General features: G+C 47.2%; 1 protein-coding gene across 1 annotated transcript in view; it reads right to left on the bottom strand.

Annotated features, from left to right (window-relative positions):
* WNK3 (WNK lysine deficient protein kinase 3) overlaps nucleotides 1-26802 on the bottom strand; it is a 91365-nt gene that overhangs the window by 4966 nt on the left and 59597 nt on the right. Inside the window, exons 15-19 of the mRNA XM_015422950.1 lie at nucleotides 24328-24483; nucleotides 24179-24230; nucleotides 19243-19388; nucleotides 6277-6725; nucleotides 2798-3009 (exon numbers count right to left, since the gene is read on the bottom strand). Coding sequence (XP_015278436.1) covers nucleotides 2798-3009; nucleotides 6277-6725; nucleotides 19243-19388; nucleotides 24179-24230; nucleotides 24328-24483 — 1015 coding nt within the window. The remainder of the gene's footprint in view (nucleotides 1-2797; nucleotides 3010-6276; nucleotides 6726-19242; nucleotides 19389-24178; nucleotides 24231-24327; nucleotides 24484-26802) is intronic.

The raw sequence follows: 26802 nt of genomic DNA, 5'->3' as shown, positions 1-26802 counted from the left end.
TCTAGTGAGTGCTCCCTTCTCATTTGGTGGCCAAAGTATTTGAGCTTCATTTTCATTATCTGGCCTTCCAGGGAACAGTCAGGGTTGATTTCTTTTAGGATTGACTGATTTGTTCTTCTTGCAGTCCAAGGGACTCTCAAGAGTCTTCTCCAGCACCATAGTTCAAAAGAATCTATTCTTCGGCGCTCGGCCTTCCTTATAGTCCAACTCTCACAGCCATACATGACTACTGGGAATACCATTGCTTTGACCATGCGGACTTTTGTTGGCAGGGTGATGTCTCTACTTTTTATCATGCTGTTTAGGTTCGCCATCGCTTTCCTCCCAAGGAGCAGGCGTCTTTTACTTTCATGCTCATACCCCCCCCTGAAATCTTGTTGGTCTGGACTCAAATCTAGCATTTCTACTGCAGAGCAATACGGCTGCCCTCTGAAACTATCTTCACGGAATTCTCAGAATGTTGCACTTCAGATTTTGTGCATTCACCAAGAACATGGGCTATAGATACATGGCATATCAAGCATATCTACATCCCACTGACTTGTAATAGAGTGTTGGTGTCATCTGAGACTTTTAACAGAAAAATGAGCATCAGGAGGAAGATAGTAAAAGAAGAAGAGGTGGATTTGTACCCTGCCCTTCACTCGGAGTCTCAGTAACCAAAACACTAAAATGTGGGTCTCTAGAGCTTCCCCCCGCCCCCTTCTGTGTTTTTCAAGACCTGTCATGGATGCTGCAGAAGATAATGGGGAGGGGGCGCTTCCAAGCAGAGTAAAGAAGATGCTTGAGGGTTTAGCAGTAGGAGCTGGTCTTAAAAAAACACCACCTAGTGAGTAGCGAACGGGTCATTTCGTAGAAAAAGAGGTGCAGGAGCTCATTAGCATAACTTATTTGCATATGCCACACCCCCTGACATCACCGGAAGTGTGTCAGAAGGCAACACCCACCGCTCAGGCTCCACGGGACTCTTTTGGATTGTTAGCTATTGGGGGGAGGGAGCGTGCAGATCTGCCCTCACAGAGGAGGAAGAGCTTGTACCTAAATAAAACTTGGTCTGAAAGGTGCCACTGGACTGTTTTGCACCAGGGGGCCAGGGGGGGCCCTCTGAAATTTACCTGGATGCTTCTTGCTCTTTGTGGCCTGGGCTGCTGGGAGCAGGGGGTGGGGCATGTTGCATGTGCCCGTCCCTTGGGCTCTTTACTGCCGGAGCTCTGCTCCTGTGCGCTCCTGCAGGAAATGACCCCTGGTAGCGAACCCAGGAAGTTGATTTCCAGGGGAAGAACTGACTAGGTATGAAACATGTTACAAATGGAGTCACTGATCTCACGCAGGAGGGAGTTTATAAATACCTTGGCTAGACTCTGCCTGTGAACAGCTCTGGTGCAGCAGGTGGGCCTGAATGCTCAACTGATAGTCTATCACAGAGGCAGCAGTGGTGGCACAGCAACATTCTGTGGGGCAGAGGAACGGGAGGGAGAAAAGGCACACCGTTAGAGGCCCCGAAACTAGTTATACGGCTGGGGTGGTTGGTTGAGTTGAAACGCATTTCATCAGAGTGTAATTATTTGCGAGGCTCTCTTGAAGAGCTGAGCATCCAATAGGGATCCATTCTTAACAGGCATTTTGGAAGAGCTTGGCAGGCTGAGGAATAATATACCATGCCAAAAAAAAAATCCATGGGGGAAAGTCACTAAGCCTATACAACAGGGGTCCCCAACCTTTTTGAGCCTGCAGGCACCCTAGGAATTCTGGCTTGGTGTGGTGGGCGCAACCACAACACGGCTGCTGCAGGAGGCGGAGCCAGCCACAAAATGGCTGCCACGGGAGGCGGCACACAGTGAAGATCCTTGTGCTGTGGTGGCAGCTGCTGCCAAAGCAACATTTTTTTTAAAAAAATTGCCAGCTGCCAATCAGAAGCCTTGCTGGGCAAAAGCCCCACCCATTTTCTGAAAACACCTGGTGGACACCAGGAAAGGTGCTGGTGGGCACCTCATCGGGGGGGGGGGCGCTTTACGATGTCAAGTGGGGTAAAGTAAAGGTAAAGGTTTCCCTTGCTCAAAAGCCAGTCGAATCCGACTCTAGGGTTGCGGTGCTCATCTCCGTTTCAAAGCCGAAGAGCCAGTGCTGTCCGAAGACGTTTCTGTGGTCACGTGGCCAGCATGACTAAACACCAAGGCGCACGGAACGCTGTTACCTTTCCACCGAAGTGGTACCTATTTATCTACTTGCAATTTCTTGCTTTCGAACGGCTAGGTTGGCAGGAGCTGGAACTAGAGACGGGAGCTCACTCCGTCATGCGACACACTCGGGTCTCGAACTGCTGAACCACAGACCCTCCACAGCCTGCAGTTCAGCGTCTTAGCCACTTGAGCCACCGCAGCTCCTCAAGTGGGGTAAGGCAATGAGAAAAGGATTCAGATGACTGCTTACTGATGGGCTCGTCGTTGCCTGCTCCATCTCCGTTCCATCTGAAGTACAGGGGTTAGGTGTATTGGACTAGGATGCGGGAGAACCCAGCTTGAATCCCCGCTCTGCCATGGAAGTTTTGCAGGGTGACCTTGCGCCCTTCACACACTCCCAGCCTGCCCTACCTCATAGGGATGTTGTTGTGAGGATAGGGTGGAGGCGGGGAGAACAACGTGATTCGGCTTTGGGTTCCCGTCGGGGAGAAAAGAAGGGTTACAAAAAAAAAAATTCAAAACAAAACATGCCCATTAAAGGGAGCTTTAGCTTTGGGATTATTTCCCTGCCGGGGCGCCAGTGTTTTTAAGGGTCCCCCCGCTCCCTTCCTCCTTACCAGCAGCAACAATGCCATTGTCGGCATGTGAGAGGGACTGGGGCCTGCTGCGCAGCTTGCTTTTGAAAGATTTGGGCCGGCGTGGAGAAGACAGGTGCAGGGAGACTTCGGACGATTCTGACCTGCTGTCCTTGATGGACCGGAGCCGCTCATACAATTCCTGTAACTCCCTGTTTTGCTGAGCCTGAAGGCTCACCACCTCCTGGATATGCCTGCAAAGGAAAGGAGAAAATGCTGCCTTAGTCTCCTGACTTACGGCTGTCCTGCCGTATGCGTGCTATCGGGACCAGACAGCGTAGCATTCAGACAAGCAGGACGTAATTCAACCTGGTGACAAAAATCTTGATTTTAACATAGTATTTCACAGGGCTCTTTTTGTAGAAAAAGCCCAGCAGGAACTCATTAGCACAATAGGCCACACCCAACAGCAGAAACTCTGTCTGAAGCCGCTTCTGATGAAATAACAACACCGTTTCAACAATAAAATTAGATTACAAAATTAAAATAGTCAATTAAAAACGGCAGGTAAAAGGCAACATAGAATAGGTTGCAGTGTATTAAAAATTGTAAATACATTGGCAGGGAAAAATAATTCCTGCCTAAAGAACATAAGAACATAAGAGAAGCCAATGTTGGGTCAGGTCAATGGCCCATCCAGTCCAACACTCTGTCACACAGTGGCCAAAAATACCAGTGCCATCAGGAAGTCCAGCAGTGGGGCCAGAACACTAGAAGCCCTCCCACTGTTGACCCCCCCCCCAACCACCAAGAAGACAGAGCATCACTTGCCCCAGACCGAGAGTTCCTATCTATACCTTGTGGCTAATAGCTACTGATGGACCTCTGCTCCATATGCTTATCTAATTCCCACTTGAAGCCATCCATGCTTGTAGCCACCACCACTTCCTGTGGCAGTGAATTCCATGTGTTAATCACTCTTTGGGTGAAGAAGGACTTCCTTTTATCCATTCTAACCCAACTGCTCAGCAATTTCATTGAGTACTTGTATTGTGAGAAAGGGAGAAAAGTACTTATTTCTCTACCTGCTCTATCCCATGCATAATCTTATAAGCTTCGATCATGTCACCCCTCAGCCGTCATTTCTCCAAGCTAAAGAGCCCCAAGCGTTTTAACCTTTCTTCACAGGGAAAGTGTTCCAACCCTTTTATCATTCTAGTTGCCCTTTTCTGCACTTTTTCCAATGCTATAATATCCTTTTTGAGGTATGGTGATCAGAACTGTACACAGTACTCCAAATGAGGTCGCACCATTGATTTATACAGGGGAATTATGATACTGGCTGATTTGTTTTCAGTTCCCTTCCTAATGATCCCCAGCATAGCGTTGGCCTTTTTTATTGCAGTCGCACATTTTCATTGAGTTATCTACTACAATTCCAAGATCTCTCTCTTGGTCAGTGTCCGCCAGTTCGGACCCCATCAATGTGTATTTATATTCAGGATTTTTTGCTCCAATGTGCATCGCTTTGCACTTGGCCACATTGAACCCCATTTGCCACATTGATGCCCACTCGCCCATCCTCGACAGATCCCTTTGGAGTGCCTCACAATCCTCCCTAGTTCTCACCACCCTGAACAACTTCGTGTCATCTGCAAATTTAGCCACTTCACTGCTTAAAGAACCTTTTCAACAAGAACTCCAGATGACACGAAGCTGGGTGGGATTGCTAATTCTGAAGAAGAAAGAGTCAGGATTCAAAATGATCTAGATAGGCTGAAACAGTGGGCTGAGACAAATAAAATGAATTTCAATAGAGATAAGTGCAAAATCCTACACTTAGGTATAAAAAATCAAAGGCTCAGATATAGAATGGGACCCTCTGTCAAGCCGACAGCAGCTCATGTGAAAGGGATCTAGGTGTTCTGGTTGATCACAAGCTAAACATGAGCCTGCAGTGCAATGTGACTGTGAAGAAAGCTAATGCAATCTTAGGATGCATTCACAGAAGCATTGTGTCCAGATCACGGGAGGTAGTAGTTTCCGCTCTATTCTGCTATGGTCAGGCCTTACCTGGAGTACTGTGTCCAGTTTGGGCACCACATTTTAGGAAGGATGTTGACAAGCTCGAGCGTGTACAGAAGAGGGCAACCAGGATGGTGAGAGGGTTGGAATCCAAGTCTTAGGAGGAAAGGCTGAAAGAATTGGGTATGTTTAGCCTGGTAAAGAGAAGGCGTAGAGGGGACATGATTGCAGTCTTCAAATATTTGAAGGGCTGTCATGTAGAAGATGGAGCAGATCTATTCTCTCTTGCTTCAGATTGCAAGACTAGATCTAATGGGTGGAAATTACAAGGGAGTCGATACCGGCTAAATATCAGGAGAAACTTCCTGACTGTAATAGTGGCTGAGCAGTAGAACAGACTGCCTCGGGAGGTGGTGGATGCTCCTTTGCTGGATGTTTTCAAGCGGAGGCTGGACAACCATCTTTCGGGTATGTTGTGGGGCTGTCTTTCGGCTGTGCTCCTGCAAAGTGCAGGGGGCTGGACCAGATGACCTGCAAGGTCCCTTCCAACTCTAAAATTCTATGATTCTAACTCCAGCAACATACCGGAAGAAAGAACAGGTGAATTAAATGACATCATTTGGTGACCAAAAGACAGCCAAATACCAGACAAATGTCTTTGGGGAAGGCCATTCCAGAGCTGATGAAAAACCGTCTCCAACAGCCACCCACCTTACTTCAGAGATGGGGCTCTTAATTGGAAGACAAGTTGATATGGGAAAAGGTGGTCCTTCGGTGTTTAGTTCTTGTGGCCCTTTCTTACACGCTCAGGGGAATGCTAATTGCCACTTTGGGGTCAGGAAGCAATTTTTCTCCAGGCCAGTTTGGCCGGGGATCCTGGAGGGTTTTTTTGTCATCTTCTGGGCATGGAACAGGGGTCACCAGTGTGTGTGTGTGTGGGGGGGACATTTGTGAATTTCCTGCATTGTGGTCTCTTCCAACTCTATGATTCTATGATTCTAAGTCCTATGGTCCCAGGAAGCGTGAGGCTTCAAGGGTCAGAACCAGCACTCTGAATTGTGCCTGGAAATGAATCAGCAACCAAAGTAGTTCTTTTAAGACTGGCGGGATACATTCTTCGTAACTCTTGCCACTCAATAACCAAACTGTTGTCAGGTTCATTGTGCACAGAAATGCATGGCTTTATACATATAAAGTACCTCGGAGTGAATAATAGGTAACTGTTAGTAATTATAAAATGCCATAGGGGAACCAGGATCCACGGGGAAGCAGAAGTCCCTGCCTAACCCAGCTGTCTTTGGATGGAGTCCCAACCCAGAAAGATCACACTTTGACCATCAGTGCCATGGAGTGGAAGAGGAATCCTGCTGCGCCCCACCCTCTGTCCACACGAGAGTCACCCGCTAGCTTTGAACTATTGAGAGAAATCAGCTTTGAGCTATTAGAAAAACCAGCCACGGAACTCGATTTTTAGTGCTTGAAACACAAGCCCTTACTTCTCCCGCAAACGCTGCAGCTCCACCTTCAGGTCCTCGTCTTCGATCTCAGACTCGTCGTCACTGCTCATCGGGGACGATGGAGAATAAAAGAGTGAGCTGCGCCTCTTGCCGTGGGTGCCGCTCCGCTCATCTTGCGATCGCTGGCTTCGCTCCCAGCCCTCCAGGCTGCCGCCCATGGGGGCGGACAGTTCGCTGTCAGAGCTCGGCTGCTTCCGCACAAAACCTCCTTTGGTCCACGGCTCGGAGCACGACTGCATGCTGCTGCCGGTGGCCATGGTCTCCTCCGGCTCCCGCTGCTCAGGGGAGGTGGAAGAGGCATCTGTTTCCCCCGTGGCTTCCGTGGCCATTTCTCCCTCTTTAGGAACAACTTCTCCTGCCCCAGCTTCTGAGAAAGGAGGGTCAGTTTCTGAGCCGCCAGAAACTATTTGCTGGGGCACTGTAATGACCTGCGGCGCGAACAGAGAAAGAGAAAAAAAGGGGAGACTGTTGAAATTGGCAGATTTCTTTTTCCCAGAAAGGTGGTCTGCACAGTGGAGAACTGGGCTGATTCCTAAGGCTGCAATTACATTACACCCACCTAAGAGCCAGTTTGGTGTAGCGGTTAAGTGCCCGGACTCTAATCTGGGAGAACCAGGTTTGATTCCCCACTCCTCCACTTGCACCTGGCTGGATGACCTTGGGCAAGCCGTAGTTCTGACAAGAGCTGTCCTTGAAAAAGAGTCCAGGGTCATGACTTCAGAGGCAAGCAATGGCCTTGAAAACACTGCAGGGCAGGGTCACCGTACGTCGCACTTTCAACTACTACAAAACATACCGACTAGCCACAACAGCCAGCACAAATAAAAAAAGTGATTGTGTATCCATTTATTTTTTTAAAAGCTACTGAATGAGTACAGAAGTACTAAGTTCCATAGCCTAAACAGGAGAGCTAATATTTATTTTTTATATTAAAAAAAAATAAGAATGCAGTGTTACAGGCCACACGGCAACAGATCTGGACTGCAGTGGCGTCAACGTGCTGCAAGCCAAATAACAGAAATGCCCTTCAGCTTGCGGCCGGCTGACCCTATGCCTGAAAGTGCCATACAAGACAAGGAGGAAAGAAAGCAAGCTCTGTAAAAAGGACCCAAAGGAATAGTTAACGGGGAGAAGACTACAAAAGAATTTGCCACTCGATAATTACAGAGCCTTTGAATGAATAGGCGTCAATATGCCTTGTCAAGGACCTGCTGGGAAGCCCTGTCGACTGCAGCAAAAGAGCAGTGCGGTGAAAAGACAGAATACAAAAGAAGGGGTTTCATAAAGACTCTGACACAGTGAAAAGAGAGAGACAGGACTTACAAAAATCTGAAGCACAAGGAACAACAAGGCAGAGACCTGCATGTCATTCCCCATGAATGGAACACTATAAAAACAAAGCAGTTGGGAAATCCTCTGCAGGAAGAAGGAGCGGCAGAGTCTTCTATAGCCCTACTGTGTTAACCCCAAACCCAATGAAACTAAGGATATCCATGCAGTATTGCTTTTTTTCAGCTCCCTTGAAATAGTGGTGCAACTCATAACTGTTAATCTGGGGCTATTCCCTACAGTGAATTATTAAAATGAATTCCAGAGGAAGGCATGCTCTATGAGTACTTCTGCATTAAGGTGGAGGAGAAGAAGCAGAAGCAGAAGTTTATAAAATCAAATTGTAGTACTATGGCTTTATTCATTCCCAAATGTTGGTAGTCACAGAACTCAGGTTTGCCACAGTGCCATGAGCTGGTTAATGCTGGCACCAAAGTGAAACAAGGCTAAGGTAGTGGTGGTGAATGCTGCCACTGAAAAGCGCCATACGGAGGAGGGGGGCAGGACAGGGGGAGCAGCATTTCCCAAGGGTGGAGTTTTTGGGGGGATACAAAGAGGAAGAAGAGGAGGAGGAGGAGGAAAAAGAAGAGGAAGAGGAAGAAGAGGAGGAGGAGGAGTTTGTATTCACTACCCAAGGGAGTCTCAGAGTGGCTTACAAACTCCTTTCCCTTTCCCTCCCCACAAAAGACACACTGTGAGGCAGGTAGGGCTGAGAGAGCTCTGACAGAAACTGCTCTTTTTCAAGAACAGCTGTACCAGAACATGGCTTGCCCAAGGGCACACCAGCAGGTGCAAGTGGAGGAGTGGGGAATCAAACCTGATTCTCCCAGGTTAGAGTGCAAGCACTTAACCACTACACCAAACTGGCTCACAGAAGAAGAGGGAGGAGGAGGAGGAAGGAGGCGGAGGAAGGAGGCGGAGGAAGGAGGAGGAAAAAGGAAGATGTTGGATTTATAGCTCCCCCCAGGCTCCTTTAGATGGCCTATCTTCCCTGGGTGTTACTGTGTTTAGGATAGTTTCAAAGGTATCTGACGAAGGGAGCTTTGATTTTCGAAAGCTCATACCCTGAAAATCTTGTTGGTCTCTAAGGGGTGACTAGACTCAAAATCTAGCTGTTCTGCTTAAGATGGCTTTGTGAATCTCAGTGGCCGCCTCTTCCAGTTTCTTCGCTCTTACAAACTCATGGACATCTAACTGGCTTCCTGTTGCCCTTGAGCAAATATTCAGCGGCCTGGTTGGGAATATCAGTGCAAGCTCCTTTCAGTCTCGTGGCTCTGTGGCAACTCATTCTGGGCTACCTGCCTTCTGAATAACGCAAGTTAAAAATAAAGCATCTCATCGTACGATGGCATCTGGATTTAACCAAATTAATCCATTATCTGATTTGACGATACCAACCTGAAACCGACCACGCTGGAATGAGCCAGTCAGAGGTTTAGATTGACCAGCTGCTTCATTCTCCACTGTTGCTTGTTCGAGAGGAGAAAACCAGTCCGGAGTAGCTTCACTTGACATCTCCTCCGTTGTGAATTCTTTTTAAAGGAAGGGGGGGACACAAAAGAAATGAAACATGGTCAGTGACCATGAAAATACTAATAAGCAACACTGCATTAAAAAAAAAAGACCCTAGTATACATGTAGGCTTTTAATTTTATTTTTTTTTGGTATCTCAAGATCTATACTTCTATGTGGAATGAAAAACCGGTTAATCAAACATTGAAAAAAAAAATGTGTTAGTGAATGAAATGTTACACAGATGAGCAAGATGCAGGGAAAGGTATACATAGGGTAGTGCAGGAAATGCAAAAAGGAAAAAAGAAAAGAAAGGAAACATACGTAAGGAAATCAAAACAGATGTTACCTAGTCTAGGGTCCCTGACTGTAAGCACACTACCTTGCCGGACTTTTGCTCTCTTGAAAAAGCTGGTCTGCCGTAGCCTGTATGCCCAGCTTTTTAATTTGCGAGTCCAGGTTTTCTTGCTAATGGGGTTTTTGAGACTAGGGCAAGTAAAGCTTAGGCCAAAATATCCACCTCCTGCATGCAGGTGCACAGCTCCAACGCTTGATGCTGAAGCGGGACAGGCCACGGGGTTCTCAGGAAGTGAAGTATCCGGGGACATCTCCTGGAGAAAAAAGGGGGGGCGGGGGGGGAGAGAGGGCACAGAAAAGGTGACATTTGACTAAGGGAGCATTTACCACTCATATATAGTTTCGACCTTTGATATCCTAGAGGCTGCCTTGTTCCTTAACATTGCACATATACACCTCCAACCCTAACTAAAATGAAACATAGTTTGAGCCCAGTAGTAAGGGTAAAGCTTTCCCTTGCTCGAAAGCCAACTCTAGGGTTACGCTGTTCATCTCCGTTTCGAAGTCGAAGAGCCAGCGCTGTCCGAAGACGTTTCCGTGGTCATGTGGCCGGCATGACTAGATGCCGAGGCGCACGGAACGCTGTTAGCTTTCCCCCACAAAGCGGTACCTCTTTATCTACTTGCCATTTCTTGCTTTCGAACTGCTAGGTTGGCAGGAGCGGGGGCCAGAGACAGGAGCTCACTCTGTCATGCGGCACTTGCGTCTCGAACTGCTGAACTACCGACCTTGCAGCCTGCAGTTCAGTGTCTTAACCACTGAGTACCGCAGCTCCTTGAGTCCAGTGGCACACCTTTAATACCAACAAAGTCTAATTCTCGGTATAAGCTTTCGTGGGCATGCACGAAAGAAGAAGTGTGCATACACACGAAAGCTCATACCCAGATTTAAACTCTGTTGGTCTTAAAGGCGTGCCACTGGACTCAAACTTTGTTCGGTTGCTTCACACCAACACGGCGACCCACATGAACCTAACTAAAATGCCCATTCTTAGAAATAACAGCAATTCATCAAGTTGGAATATGAACATATAGAGAGATGACTGCTAATTCTTCCAAATAATTATGGAACACCTTTCCCTCGGATATTAAGCTTAGCCAAAACTAAACAGTCTTCTATAAGCTGTGGAAATCCACCTCCCCCTTTGTTTAATTAGGACGGAATTGGATAGATATACTTTTTTTATTCCACTTTACACTATTTCCCTTAGGATTTGGGAACTGGGGTCCAAGGGTGGAGCACAAGCTGAAAGGAAGTGGCAAAGCATCCTGGATCTCAGCCATTTTCCTCCTAGGTCCCTCTGCAAAGCCAGAGAAACGTATGCCTACTCCCAGAATCAAACGTATGCCTACTCCCAGAATCAAATTTCTTAACCCAGTCCTAACTACAATCCACAACAGGCATTGAAATAGTGACTTTTGCTTTCAGACGTCAATCCCACTATCTCCTATAGAATGGCACTCTATGCTCACGCTGCAAGGAAAATTAAGAGATAAGGCTACGAAATGACTGCACTTTCAGAATGTGCTATTTGAGAAACCTGATTTTAAAACTTATACTCATACTTCATCTATACATTTTAATTTTCTTTTAAATGTATTGCCAATCTTTGTACTGTTTTTTAATCTTTTGTATTGTGATGGCCGTTGGCTACATGCAATAAACTTTGAACTGGATTCTTTTAAATGTATTGCCAATCTTTGTACTGTTTTTTTTTAATCTTTTGTATTGTGTGATGGCCGTTGGCTACACGCCATAAACTTTGAACTGGAACTGGAGCCTACTCCGGCCCCAAAACAAACGCATACAAATGTATGCTGCAAAAGCTGGATTCTGTGCCCTGTACAAATATCAAGCTTGTGGTGTTTTCTTATTTTGATTTATTTTCCTGGTTTAAGTGAAGGCAAGGAACTACATAGGGTGCCAACGTCCCACCGCTGGTCACTGTAAATCTTACTCAGCCACCCTCCTGAGCTGCCCAGAGACTTACAAGCAGAGGTCATTTCGGGGGGGATCGCAGGGGATCGCAGTTCCCCCCGGGTGAGGTACGGGGGGGTGGGACACATGACGAAGCCCCGCCCCCTGCTTCCAGCCGCCCCGCTTCCGGCCCTCATTCAGCCAGGAGGAGGCAGGAGAAGAGGGAGGAGGAGAAGAGGGAGCCCCTCATGGGGCTCGGCAGTGGAGCTGCAAGGCCGGCTGCGGCGGCCGGGACCGTTGGGGGCGGGGTGTGTGGCCTTGACACACTTCCGGTGATGTCAGGGGGTGTGGCCTCATGACACACTTCCGGTGATGTCAGGGGGTGTGGCATATGCTAGTGAGTTATGCTAATGAGTTCCCCTAGCTCTTTTTCTACTAAACGACCCCTGCTTACAAGCATATCTTCACAACAATAGGGGGCTAGGAATATGGTGCTTCTTCTAAAGGCTGAGACCCTGGGGAAATCTGATTATTCTGTCCAGAATCACATTGGTTCTCTCGTGGAAAAGCAGAATTAGGGCTTAGCCATAAAGCACTGCTTTATAGGCAATTAGAATTAATTAGGCTCCAGGTGGGACCTGGAGATCACCCACTTTTACGACCGCTCTGCAGACTACAGAGAAAATGGCTGCTTCGGAGGGTGGACTCTGTGGCGCTGCACCCTGCTGAGGTCCCTGCTCTCCCCAAGCCCCGCCCTCTTCAGGCTCCACCCCTAATATCTCCAGGTATTTCCAACCCGGAACACGCAACCCTATAGCAATCTAGAGTCTCCAACATCTTATCTAGCTTGGCCCTGAAACCTACACCTTCAAGAAAATGCAAACGTATCGTAAGTTTTCTTGATTCTGAAAATAAAGGCCTAACAAAACTATTAAGACTGTTTTTATTAAACCTTCTTTCCCCCCATTTCCATGCCCTGAACTACATGGTCTCATGAAGCAACACATAAGAATGTAATTCTCCTCCTTAGCTCAGCTTAAGTCAAAATATCTCCCGCTGGAAAGGGGACTGGTATCAGACTTTTCCCTAGCAGTCAGGAAGTTTCAGCAGCAGAGGAAAGATTCTCAACCGTCAGATAATAACTGAAGTAGGAAGTTATTTCAGAGAGAATTACACAAGAAGATCCCTGCTGGATCAGACCGGCGAGCCAGTCAGTACAGCGTTCTGTCCCATGCAGGGGCCAATCACTCATCCCAGAGGGTCCACAACCAGGGTATAGAGGTTGAGGATTCCCCCTGATGCGGTCCCCCAAGTACTGGGATCCTAAGGTTTGCTGCCTCTGACAGTGGAGGTTCCTTTTACTCACGTGGCTAGTACCCGTTGAAGGGCCTTTCCTCCGTCAACCTAAGCCTGTTTTAAAGCTGTCTATGTTTACGGCTGTTACTATCTCCGCCAGGAGTGAATTCCAAAAATGCAATTACTTGTCGAGTAAAGGAGCGCTTCCTTTGGTCCATCCTGAGTTTATGGCCCACCAACTTCAGCAGGTACCCTTACCTATTACTGGCCGGCATCCATTCGGCTGCCTGATGGTGTTGCGAATTCCCCAGCTGTCGGACATGCCGTTTTCAAGACCAGACCAACCTACCCATCAGTACTCACGTGCGTACATGGATCGCTGGGATCGGAAGTGATATCACCGTGCCCCTCCCTCAGCAGGGGCAAACCCTCAGGATGACTTGCAGGTGGACTGAGCGTCCCCGGGGGGTCTGGAGGCTTGGTGGGGCTTTGCTGGGCCTCTCCGGGAGAGTTAGGGTCCTGGCCTTCGGGCGCCAGGCAGGGAAGGGTCTCTTCGGCGGAGGAGGAGAAGGGAGACTCCACTGCACTTTGTGTGTCTCAGCTGCCACACCGTCGCTTGCTGGCTCACTTGAGCTGGAAGAAGGGGTGAGCCTAGGCTGGCTTCTAGCATGTTCCACAGCCTGGGGACAATCTTGGGGGCCATCTTCGTTTGTGCTCTCTTTTGGTGGGTCTGTAAATACAGGAGAGGAAACCCGCGAGGCTTATCACCAGTGCTCCCTCTAAGCTTTGGAGTCTTGTAAGCAAAAACTCTACTTTGTGAGCTACTGGCATTAAAGTGGTGAGCATGCGATTTGGCTGCTGCATAAATTCATTTGCTCTGGAGCCCTCCTTCCTGAGCGAAGACAGAAATCTGTGAGCTGGAGGCTAAAAACCTGTGAGCTAGCTCACACTAACTCAGCTTAGAGAGAACACTGCGTTTATCACCGAGGCTCTAGGGAAAGCCCAGCTGCCTTTAGGCAGGGTCTCTGTTCATTGCTATCACCACCCCTTCTAAAGCCTGCACTTTTCCAAATAGGCATAGATATGACTGCGGAGAAGAACAGTTTCAAGAACCCCTGTCTACCTAGGTTAGGGGGTCCTCAACGTTTTTTGAGCATGCAAAGCACTGCTGGGATTCTGACGCTGTGGGGTGGGCGCAACCACAATGTGGGTGCCACAGGAGGCAGAGCCAGCCCAAAAATGGTGGCCACCGCTTACCTTCAGCCGTGCAGTGAAGCTTCTTGCTGCAGTGGTGGCATCTGCTCCCAAAGCAATGTTTTCAAAAACTGCACAGCCAATCAAATCTCCAGTGGCCAATCAGATGCCTTGCAGGGCAAAAGCCCCACCTGGCCATGCCCACCTTTAACAAACACTTGGCGGGCACCAAGAGAATTGTCAGCAAATACCATGGCACCTGTAGGCACCACACTGGGGGCCCCTTACCTGGGTCATTAGGTTAAGAGGCAACTTTGAAAGCCAAGCCTGACACAGGCAAACCGGAAAAGACCGGAGGATGCCACAGTTTAAAAGGAGTTTAATAAGATGTAGGCATCCTAAGAAATAGGGAAAGTCGGTATTGTGGAGCTGGCCTCTTCTATCCAATTTTGTGATTTTACAAAAACAAACAACAGGATCTTGCTCAGCTATCAGAAATCATTTCCATCTACGTATTACTTCTTGTTTCTTATCTGGCTCTTGGTGGCAAAACAATACAGCAACATGAGGCTGCGGACATAGGGCGGGACACAGATAGTTTAGATGTCAACGTGAGCAGCAGGCTGGTTTGCATTTTCTACACTAACATCAGTTATTTAGTGCAGGGTACTGAAGCTGGCTTGACTGGCTGATGCTGAATTAAAAAAAAAAACACGCAATTAACATGCTAGGCCAGGGGTCCCCAACAGGGTGCCCATGAGCATCACAGTGCCCGCCAAGTGTTTTCAGAAGATGGGTGGCACCAGGTGGGGTTGTTGCCTAGCACATCTTCTGATGGACCACTATAGACCTGACTGGCAATGCAGATTAAAATAGGTAGGATACACAGAGAACGCATGACTGGCTACAGGTCAAGCATTTCCCTGCTGCTCCCCTGCACTTGGACTTCCTCAGAGTGTACGCGTGGCTCCACCCCTGGTGTCAGCCTTTTTATGGTTCAGTCCACCACCCTGTGTCAGAATTCCGCAGGATTTTATTCCAGAGGTTCCCTCCACCACCCTGTGTCAGAATTCCAGAGGTTCCCAACAGGCTCAAAAATGTTGGGGATCCCTGCTCTAGGCCACAGTAATAGTTACTAATACCAGTATCAGGAGAGAAATAAACCAAGCTCAAATAGTTATCCATGTCCAAATTAACGTTTCCATGTTGAAGAAGAAGAAGAAGAGGAGATTGGATTTATACCTGCCCTTCACTCAGAGTCTCAGAGGGGCTTACAAACTCCTTTCCCTTCCCCTCCCCACAACAGACACCCTGGGAGGTAGGTGGGGCTGAGAGAGAGATCTTTCGAGAACTGCCCTTGAGAGAACAGCTCTGACAGAACTACGGCTTGCCCAAGGTCATCCAGCTGGCTGCACGTGGAGGAGTGGGGAATCAAACCCGGTTCTCCCAGATTAGAGTCCGCGCACTTAACCACCACACCAAACTGGATGTTACTATCTGATAAATTGATGAATGGTAATTATGGAATGAGAAGAGACAACTGCTGTTGTATGTATGATATTTAATAAGATTGTTTAATATTAAGCCTGTGGTACATTGTTTGGATATGAAGATAACGTTGTACATTGTATTTTATGAAGGAGAATTTGATGTTTGGAAGAAATTCATCTTATGAAACGGAAGTTTAACTCCGGAGAATTTCATCCATCTGGAATTGGGATTTCATGAAAAGGTTATTATATGCTTTGATTCTATAAGAATTCTGTAATTTTGTTAAGATTACAAGCGTGTTTTGCATTATTACAGCTTATTTGTTATTCTTTATTGTTGATCCGATCTCCGGTCGCAAAGGAAGCTCTGCTGGGCAAAAGCCACACGTGGCCCCAGCCACTTTCTAAAAACACTTGGTGGACACCAGGAAACGTAGCGGGTGCCTTGGTTGGGGACCCCTGTCGTACTGCTCTTAAGAGAATTCACTATTCGCAATAAAATTCAAACCATGGGGAGAGTACACATGAACAGAAACCCAAACCCAAGTCAGCCACCACAATTTATGTGCCCCAGTCTAGAGAGTCTGCCCTTGTGCCATTTGTTGACTCCCATTGCTAGTTTTCAGGTCATCTGGCACAAACTGTATTTGCTTACGCAGGTGAGTTTGTTTTCCACACTCTTAATGGATATATTTTTTTGGTGGGGGGGGATGCTAACTCCTACAACAACTCGCGAAGAGTTGGACTCGACTGTGTGACTGAACAACAACAACAACAACAACAGTGCAAATCAGGAATGATTTTGAAGCTTGGAAAAAAACCTGGTTTTTTTTTTTTTTTGGGGGGGGGGGGATGGAAATTCCTAGAACAACAGTGCAAATCGGGAATGCCCATTTGTGCAATTTGGCTGCTTTTGACACACATAACAGCAGCTTTGCATTCCTCTTGGATACTTGCAAATCGGGCAACCTCTATCTGTGATTTTAGCTTTGATAGTTCTCGCCTTGTGAAGAACACAGTGACTTTGGGGCTGTTTTATCTTCATTCTTCGATGACCCCAAGAAGCATTTTGGTTTTGACCCTGAACCCTCTCTGCTGAGAATCAAGGCTGGAAGTGTCTAATTGTTATGGAAAGCGGCTGAAGAACTGAGATAAGTTTCCTGGGTAATGACTGTATATACAAAGCGGTGTGGGGGAAATGGCAAAAAGGCAGCAGGGAGAATTTCTGGCGGTGGCTGCGTCTTATGATATGATCACATTCCTATAAATATATATTTGAGACTTAGAGGGGACATGATTAGAGGGGACATGATTGAGGCTTAGAGGAGACATGATTGCAGTCTTCAAGTATCTGAAGGGCTGTCATGTAGAAGATGGAGCGGATCTATTCTCTCTTGCTCCGGATTGCAAGACTAGGTCTAAAGGGTGGAAATTACAAGGGAGTCATTACCAGCTAAATATCAGGAGAAACTTCCTAACTGTAAGAGTGGTTGAGCAGTGGTGCAGACTGCCTTGGGAGGTGGTGGGTGCTCCTTTGCTGGACGTATTCAAGCGGAGTCTGGACAGTCATCTTTCGGGTATGTTGCCGGGCTATCTTTCGGCTACACTCCTGCAGAGTGCGGGGGGTCGGACTAGATGACCTGCAAGGTCCCTTCCAACTCTAACACTCCATGATTCTATGAATCCAATCTTTTAAATGTTGGAATGCGTATTTGATCACGAACGGTCTTCCTTCTTGCTATTCAAATTTAAGGAGGAATAGTCCTGATGATCAAGCCTCCCTTTTAAAAAGATAGATTCCAGTCCAGTAGCACCCTAGAGACCAGCACGTTCTACTGCAGACCGACACAGGTACCCTCTAAAAGAATGTTTAAAAAAGAATAGGCCTGCATCGGGCAACTGCCCCTCCTCAAGAAAGCTACACGCAATGCTAACTGGGGGGGGGGAAATAAGGAGCGTGTAAAGGTGTGGCAAAGACACAAAACCGTACTAACTGAGTGCGCAAATAAAGCCGCTTCAGGCAAATCTATGCATAGCCTTTTTGGCACAGAGTTTATCACTGAAATATAAAATGAGAGTCAGTCATCAGCTGGGCCCTGCTTTCTGACTGAAAGGGAGCAGAGAGCCTGAAGGGTAAAGAATGGCCTTCCGCATCCATGAGATGTCACCATTAAAACGAAGTGTGAGTCCAGTGACACCTTTAAGACCAACAGAGTTCCTGGCCCCAAAGATATCCGGCTGGCCTCGACCAGGGCCAGGGCCTTCTCAGCCTTGGCCCCAGCCTGGTGGAACTCTCTGCCAAATGACATCCGTGCCCTGCCTGCTCTAGTAAAGTTCGGCAGGGCATGTAAGGCGGAGATGTTCCGCCAGGCTGGTGTCGTGGTTAAGTGCGCGGACTCTAATCTGGGAGAACCGGGTTTGATTCCCCACTCCTCCACTTGCACCTGGCTGGATGGCCTTGGGCAAGCCGTAGCTCTGAGAAGAGCTGTCCGTGAAAAAGAGCAGTTCCAGTCAGAGCACTCTCAGCCCCACCTACCTAACCTCACAGTGTGTCTGTTGTGGGGAGGGGAAGGGAAAGGAGTTTGTAAGCCGCTCTGAGACTCTGAATGAACGGCGGGGTATAAACCCAATCTCTTCTTCTTCTTCTTCTTCTTCTTCTGGGTGAGGCTGGTGACGGTTTCCTACGTCTGCCCGGTACCACCACCCCCTCCAAAAAATCTGAATGCTAGACAGGCCATCTGTTATTGGAATGTTTAAAATGTATATTGTTTCTTTAATATTGTATGTTTATGGTTTTAATTGGTTTTATAACTGTATAGCACTATCTTCTTGTAAACCGCCCTGAGCCCTGCATAGGTGGGGAAGGGCGATTAAGAAATCCAATGAAATAAATAAATAAATCTGGGCATAAGCTTTCGTGTGCATGCACACTTCTGAAGACACTTATGCCCAGGATTGTACTTTGTTGGTATTAAAGGTGCCCCTGGACTCAGACTTTGTTCTGTTGCTTCAGACCAACACGGCGACCCACCTGAATCTATTTGAAGAAGTGTTCCTGCACACGAGAGCTTATGCCCAGAATTAAACTTTGTTGGTCTTAAAGGTGCCCCTGGACTCAGACTTTGTTCTGTTGCTTCAGGGACTCACAAAAGCTCCTGCCCTGCCACAAATTTTGTTAGCCTTTAAGCTGCTCCTGGACTCTGGCTCTTTTCTACTGCTAAAGGTAAAGGTAAAGGTTCCCTTGTTCGAAAGCCAGTCAAGCCTGACTCTAGGGTTGTGGTGCTCATCTCCATTTCCAAGCCGAAGAGCCAGCGCTGTCCGAAGACGTTTCCGTGGTCATGTGGCCGGCATGACTAGACGCCAAGATGCACGGAACGCTGTTACCTTCCCACCAAAGTGGTACCTATTTATCTACTTGCAATTTCTTGCTTTCGATCTGCTAGGTTGGCAGGAGCTGGAACTAGAGACGGGAGCTCACTCCGTCATGCGGCACACTCGGGTCTCGAACTGCTGAACTACTGACCTTCCACAGCCTGCAGTTCAGCGTCTTAACCACTTGAGCCACCGCAGCTCCTTTCTACTTTCTACTGCTACAGACAGACTAACACGGCGACCCGTCTTGATCCTAACTTAAAGCAGGGGATTCTTTCCCTCAAAATAGGGCTTCCCTCTTCGCCAACAGGACGAAACCCGGCCCGGAGCCTTCCAAAGTGAAGCCACCTGCTCTTATCCAAGACAAAGAGACTGAGCTTCCTTGCTGACTAGCGCCTTTAATGTGTCCTGATGACCCATTGCCCCAGAGACCAATAATAATTAAAAAAAGATCCATGCCTTCTTTTGGACCCATCACAGATTCGCCTCTCGTCGTCTGACACCCCGGGATAGCTGTACTTGACTGGACAAGAGTGCAAGGCGCTTGGGATTCTCTGTTCCTTATTGTCTGATTGATGCAAAACCTCCAGCGTCCAACAGGAGATGACTGGGGAGCAGACTCGCCTGGAGGAAGAGAGAGAGAAACCATGAGGGATGATCATGCCTCTACCATGTTTGAAGTAACAACAACAACAACAACAAACCCACCAAGATTTGCATAAATATAAATGGAGGAATAGCGCTGCTGCGGCAAGCGGATTGCTCAGATGCATTGATGTCTAGTAATCTAGATCTTAGAATCTAAGTAGACGACACACAGGAAGTTCCCATGCCAGGAGCTCCCGGCATTTCTTTTTTAAAGTCACTTACTTTGTGTTCCGGGGCACAATTTGGATTGAGACGACAGCAGGAGGGGAGGGCGTGTTAAAAAACTCCACCTCCTGCATCATTCCCCCAATCTAAAACAGCCGCAGGGGGATGCTGCGTGCCCCAATTGGGAAAACTTATATGAACAAGTATCAACTAATGTCAGCTTTAGAGATGTAAAATTTCCGGAAATTTTGAAGGAAAAAACAGAAATTTTCGGAAAAAATGAAAAAAATGCTACATTAGCATTTCTTTTGTCTTTTCTAGTTTGAAAGTCATTCTGTTACTTTAGGAACATAAAATATGACTATGGACATTTTTACTTGGCATGAAATTATCGCAACTAGCATATTAAAAATATAGTGTATCCAAACAATTATTACAGAATACCCACCCACATGCAAAAACAAAACTGAAACTTTTTTATTTTCTTCTGACAATCGCACCTCCTAAAGGAATAAATGCATCTTGTTCTTGCATTGGAGAGTTCAGTTTGTAACCTAGGACTTGCTTGTCCTCAGTGCACAGAAATTACATCAATCTGATACCATATATATATATATTTTAGAAATGATTTGGAAAATATTTGGACACCTGGTCTTAAAATATTTTATTCATCATGTTAAAATAAAACGTTCCATAATCAATTTTTTTTCTTTTCTTTTCTTTTTTCAATTTTTCCAATTTTTCGGAAAAAAACCAAAAAGGCTTCAGGAAAAAAACGGGGAAAAAACGTTTTTTTTCCGAATTTTTCTGTTTTTTTTCCGGGCCTTCACATCTCTAGTCAGCTTTCCAAATGGGACGTACACAGCAGCCTCCTGAGGCCGTTTTAAGATTGGGATAATAGTGAAGGAGGCAGGGGTTTCACCCCGTCCCCAAATGGTATGGTCTCAACTCAAACTGAGCCCCCTCTGCACGCCTGGCCAGGGGCTTTTTCAAAAGGGCCGGGAGTGTATTAAGCCTGACCCAGGTTGGCCCTGAGATTCGCAAGCTCTGTTCTCATTTCTCCTTGAGCAGATTGCCCTCCTCCTTCATGTCTTCCTTGCCTTGCTTGCTGAGATGCACGGCTCTTAAAAAACTGCGCTTCCGAGCCATTGCCGCAGCACTGAGGAATCTTTCCTATCTGTCTTGGTTCACTGGCATTGATTGGCTTCCTCTTACACCACTCTACACAGTTTAACATGGGTGGCTATGTTCCCCCCACACACAAATACGCATGATGTTATTTAACAGAGATGGATAAGAATGATGTAAGGTTTTAAAAAAACAGAACAAAATGATTAAAGCTGCTTCCATGGGATACCCCCCCTCCAGAGTTCCCTCTAAGCTGAGTTGGTGTGAGCTAGCTCACAGTTTTTTAGCCTCCGGCTCACAGTTTTTTGTCTTAGCTCAGGAAGGAGGGCTCCAGAGCAAACTAATACAGTAGCCAAATCACTTGCCGACAACTTTAATGCCAGTAGCTCACAAAGTAGATTTTTTGCTTATAAGACTCCACAGCTTAGAGGGAGCATTGCCCCCCTGCACCACCAGTATGTCCCATACAAGCTTAACACAGAAAGATGGAGTACTCTCTGTGTCAAGGTGTAAGGTTTAAAGGTCTTGACATAGAGAGTACTCCATCTTTCTGTTTTATACCTCTGAGGATGCCAGTCATAGCTACTGGCGAAACGTCAGGTCCTACAATGCCAAGACTACGGTTATACAACCTGAAAAATCTACAACAAATTAAAAAATAAATTGTTCTGCTGATGGAACCATCCTGTCTTTGCTTATACCTGCACCCTTTGTTTGCCACATCGTGTGGAATCTGCCCTGTCCTAGACATCTCTGTAACATATCTGTTTTCACTAAAATTGGGGGAAGAGGCATGCAGTAATTAGCACACCAGACCGAGGCAGTCCCTGGCTATCTTGTCCCTGCTTCAACAGTGCAGACTATTGGTTCTTGCACCACCACTTCAGTTGTGTTTCAGCCAGGGCTTTTTTTGTAGAAAAAGCCCAGCAGGAACTCATTAGCATAACAGGCCACACCCAACAGCAGACACTCATTAGCATATTAGGCTGCATGTTACCAGAAGTGTGGTCATCCAGCCACACCCACCTTTTGCTTCTTATTCTGTTTACTTTGTTGTCAAAACCCACAGGGTTTTTTTTGTAGCAGGAACTCCTTTGCATGTTAGGCCACACACCCCTAATGTAGCCAATTCTAATGAGTTTCTGCTGTTGGGTGTGGCCTATTATGCTAATGAGTTCCTGCTGGGTGTGGCCAACTCAGGAGCCAGCCGGAACTCCGTTCCTGTGCGTTCCTGCCCAAAAATAGCCCTGGACTTTCAGCTGGGGCAGGAACATAACATCACCAAAGTACACTGCCCGTGGAAGGAACGCCAGTTCTCCAGGAAGGAACGAGGATTCAAAGACGCATCATAAAACAGAGCTTTAATTCAACTGCAGCAGATTTCCTTTATAGTCCAATGTTTCCTTCCACACCAAAAAGGCTCTCTTAAGCATGTGCATCTGTTTTATTACACAGAGTTAACTGTACTCACTTTACTAAGGGCAATTACTTTATACTACTTTTGAGGTATGCGTGTGTGTCTGGTTATAACCCTCCACCATATGCCATAACAACTCATCTACTGTTTGTAGTAACACCCACTCCTTAAAAGCAGAGAAAATGAACATGTATCCATGTGCCCAGAATGTTAGCAATGCAATAGACTTTGCCACTGTGTAGCCATCAGAAGAAGGTAGGGGCTGGGGTACAGGCAGCTACTTTTAGGTGCATCTATGGGCTTTAGTATATCGAAGGAAATTTTAAATCATTTTCTTCAGAAGAGCAGGATCCTGCACCGTTATCACCACCTCCTTTTGAAGACCCCACTCAGTTTCAAAATTCATTTACTATGTAGCAAGGGAGGTTGCTCTTTCAGAAATGTACCCAAAGACCCTACCAGCTCACAGAACTAATCATGGAGCTATTTGGGTCCTAGCCTAGGTTTTCAAGTGGTGCAGTCCCTCCTCTCCGGGGGTGGGGGTGGGGAACAAAAGGAAATATGTATCACACCTGGCAGAAATTGCAAGCCACCGGAAGATAGAAGCTCAGCTTGAGAAAAATAACACTGGTTCTGTTTTGTTCATCCAGGGTCATATTAGAATCAGAAATATAAAGACTGCTCAATACTAATAATTAACACCTGCTGGAATAAAACTATGCACGCATACTTTGACATCTTTGAGAGGCGGTCCATTATGGCAATACAATGGTCCTGCATTGCACTTTAAGTTCACAGGAGAGGGTATATTCTTACTCCGCTTTCCACTAAGAGAAATTCAATAGGTAAGAGGGGATCCTATCGTTTTTCATCTATCGTGCCCACGTTCCTTACGCAGGCACAATTTGTGGCTTAAACAAACTGGCACCATTCACAACTAATGGCAACATTTACAGCGTAATCCTAAGAACACTTTCCTGGGAGGAAACCCTACTGATTCTGAATAGACTTGAGTAGGATCCTGAGCAGACTCATCTAGGATTGCTCTCTTAACTTTTACACCTAACAAGTTACTCAGAGTAACACCGCTAACTATATGGAATGGAGGCTAGCTTGCTTTTTTTCATCTCCCCCCTCAAGAAACAAAACACATGGAGGCACCGACAGTCACAACGGAGGGATTTATTTCCTCATTTCCTAAAGGCAAAATCCAAAATTCCGTTTTTGCTCAGATCTCAGCTACACAAAACCCACTTGGGCCATACCTATTAAAAGCTTTTATCCTGACCTGAAGGTGGCCCATAAACCACTCAGAATCTTTCAATACAATAACATAAGAACATCAGAAGAACCCTGCTGGACGAGACCAGTGGTCCAGCATTCTGTCTCACACAGTGACCACCAGTGCTTCTGGAGGTCCACCAACAGACCACAGAGGCCGAGGCCTTCCCCTGATAAGAACATCAGAAAGAGCCCTGCTGGATCAGACCAGTGAGGGTCCATCTAGTCCAGCATCCCGTCTCACACAGTGGCCAACCAGTTCCTCTGGAGGTCCACCAACAGGACATAGAGGCCAAGGCCTTCCCCTGCTGTTGCCTCCTGGCACTGGGATTCAGAGGTTTAGTGCCTCTGAATGTGGAGGTTCCCCACAGTCACCTTGGCTGATAGCCATTGATAGGCTTATCCTCCTTGAATCCGTCTAACCCCCTTTTTAAAGCAGTTTATTCCTGTGGCCATCACTACATCCTCTTGCAGCGAATTCCCCATTTTAATCACTCTCTGCGTAAAGAAGTATTCCCTTTTCCTTTCTCCTTTTAATTATCAGAACCAGAGCACTGAGTTAACGATATGCAAAAGCACATATGAAGAATACCCTTCTAAAAGTCAGCTACTAGGTAGCAATTTCAACCACGAAAGCTGGCACAACTGAGGAGAAGGGAGTCTGCACCCTTGTCGAAATGTTCAACACACAGTTCTATCACTTTCACCTTTAAGGCAGGGAGGGTGGGTTGCTTTGTGTCCTTCAAGTGTTAGATGTTTTAAAATAGTTACTTACTGCCCGTTTGAGTAGATGCTGGGTTTATCTGAACTTGTTCAGAAGATCCTGTCTGAATTAAAAACGAACAGATGAATATAAAACGGGAGTTTCCCAACACAAACACACTTTCCCAGAACACTCAGTAGGGCTGAACAAACGGAACTTACTTGGGCACAGGCTGGGTCGGACGAAGTAGCATCCGTGCCAGAAGCTCTCTCTTCGGCAGGAAGGCTACGGATGATGTCTTGGGCCTGGCAAACAATCGCCTTCAGTTCCTCCACAAATTTCTCTTTCTCGCTTTCCAGTACAAAGTTATCTTCAACCTAATGTGTGTGTGGTGAGGGGGGGAATCCAAACAGGGATGAGATAACGACTCAGTTGTCCCAGTAGCAGGCATATATGGAAGCTTCGCTATTGCTACTGAAGTGCTATCCCCTCCCACCTCAAACGTATTTTATCAAATTCTTTAAAAAAGAAAACAACAGCTATGCTTGCAGCGGCTACGTTGGCAGCAAAATTCATTAGACTCACACGAATCAATTAAATATACTCACAAACACGGCCTGTAGAACTACTGTTATTATAAAATGTAATGAAAATACAGTACTTACCATGAAAAAGGTTCTAGAAAGGGAAACGTATTTTCTCAAGTGATGCTAATTCCCTCTCCCCCATGTCAAATGTCATCTTCTCACATGCAGTAATACACGGGCCTTCTACTTAGGGTTGCCCACTCCAGTAGGGTTGCCAAGTCCATCTTCCACCCCCAGCGGGGGACTTTGGGGGCGTTCCTGGAGGGGGCGGGGCATCCCCGACGTGATGACGGCACATTGGGGACGTCCACCGCCCCCCTCCCACCCGTGCGCCGGATCTTCAGAAACGGCAGTTCCCTGAACTTAAAGGAGCCAGCGTTTCCCTTTTAAATGCAGGAGCCGGCATTTCCCTTTTAAGAGCAGCCGCGTTTCCCTTTTAAGAGCACGAAGCTGGCATTTCCCTGCAAGCTTGCGGAGATCGGGCTTGGGAGGAAACACGGGTTCCACATACTTAAAGGGAGAGAGATGGGTGGCTGTGGGTGTTGGGGGCGGGGCTTCCCCCGCTGGCCATCTGGCCGGCGGCGGGTAGACCCCCCAAAAAACAGGGGACCCCTGGCAAACCGGGGGGGTTGGCAACCCTACACTCTGGGTTTTGGGGGGCGCAGGCTGCGGGGGGTGGGGTCTGGGGAGAGGAGGGGCTTCAGTGGGGTGTAACGCCACGGAGTCCACCTTCCAAAGGGGCCATTTCCTCCAGGGGAACGGATCTCTGTCGCCTGGAGATCAGTTGTCATCCCAGGAGATCGCCAGCCACCACCTGGAGGTTGGCAACCCTGCCTCAACCACATTTTACACACTGGAAAGAGTCTTAGCTTTCCAAAAGAGTAACTCCATTGACATCGAGAACATTCCTATACAGCCGAAGCGGCTAAAATCCGTAATATACTGATCATAAAATCATACGACTGTTTTGTACATTCAGTTAAAAACTATTGTGTTCCAGTCCACTCTGACGTGGAGTTCTCAGGGGTCTCCGGCCCAAGAGGGTGATCTGAGCCCTACCCGCTCTGTTTCAGCGTTGCTGCCACATCAGATGTCCCAGAACACTCATACGCTCTTGTTTAAACATTTCTCGCCAAAGCAGCGCAACAGCACATGCATAAGAGATGCTCCTCCTACACTGCAGGTATCTACCCCTATGAAACACTACAGCTCTACCACACTACATCCTCCGTGGAAATTACACGATCAAGCTGCTAGACCTGCATTTAAAGAAGAAATGGGTACACTTCTGAAAGCCTTAGGCTGGAATCATTTCTCCAGCATGCCCCAAAAGTATCTTATAGTTGCATGAGCTTCTGATTGTTAGGGCTAAGATACCCTATTATCCAAGATGAATTGACAGGCACGTAGAAGTCTAGTGGAAGCCTACTTCTGAAAGCCTTAGGCTGGAATCATTTCTCCAGCATGCCCCAAAAGTATCTTATAGTTGCATGAGCTTCTGATTGTTAGGGCTAAGATACCCTATTATCCAAGATGAATTGACAGGCACGTAGAAGTCTAGTGGAAGCCTGACATTTATTCATCTAGAACATTTATTAGTGGCCTTTAGGGTTGCCAAGTTGGTGCAGTCGCCGTAGCGGGGGACTCCCGGGCGGCGACTGGAGTTTTCCCTCCGATGGTCGTGGCCCCGCCCCCAGCGTGCTTGGCGTCCTAACGTCACTTCCTGGTGACACGCACGTCTGGATGGAGTTCCCCCTGGGGCCCGATCCGCCGCGTCAGGGAACGGGCCTCTGGGGCGGGGGTTTCCCCGCCCCCCTGGGGGACTTGGCAGCCCTAGCGGCCTTTCTTCCTTATATGGAGCTCAAGGAAGCTTACAAGATAAATAAAAATATATAAAATGAATTACATAAGAATACATAAGCCAGGGCTCTTTTTGTCGCAGGAACTCCTTTGCATGTTAGGCGACACACCCCTAATGTAGCCAATCCTCCAAGATCTTACAGAGCTCTTCTCACAGGGGCTACTGTAAACTCTTGGAGGACTGGCTCCATTAGGGGTGTGCCGCCTAATATGCAAAGGAGTTCCTGCTACAAAGATGATGCCTGCCTA

This window comes from Gekko japonicus, unplaced genomic scaffold (assembly GCF_001447785.1).
Source record: "Gekko japonicus isolate JY-2015 unplaced genomic scaffold, Gekko_japonicus_V1.1 scaffold1327, whole genome shotgun sequence".
NCBI classification, from domain to species: Eukaryota; Metazoa; Chordata; class Lepidosauria; order Squamata; family Gekkonidae; genus Gekko; species Gekko japonicus.
The sequence above is the reverse complement of the archived record's forward strand: the minus strand, read 5'-3'. Positions and strand labels throughout refer to the sequence as shown.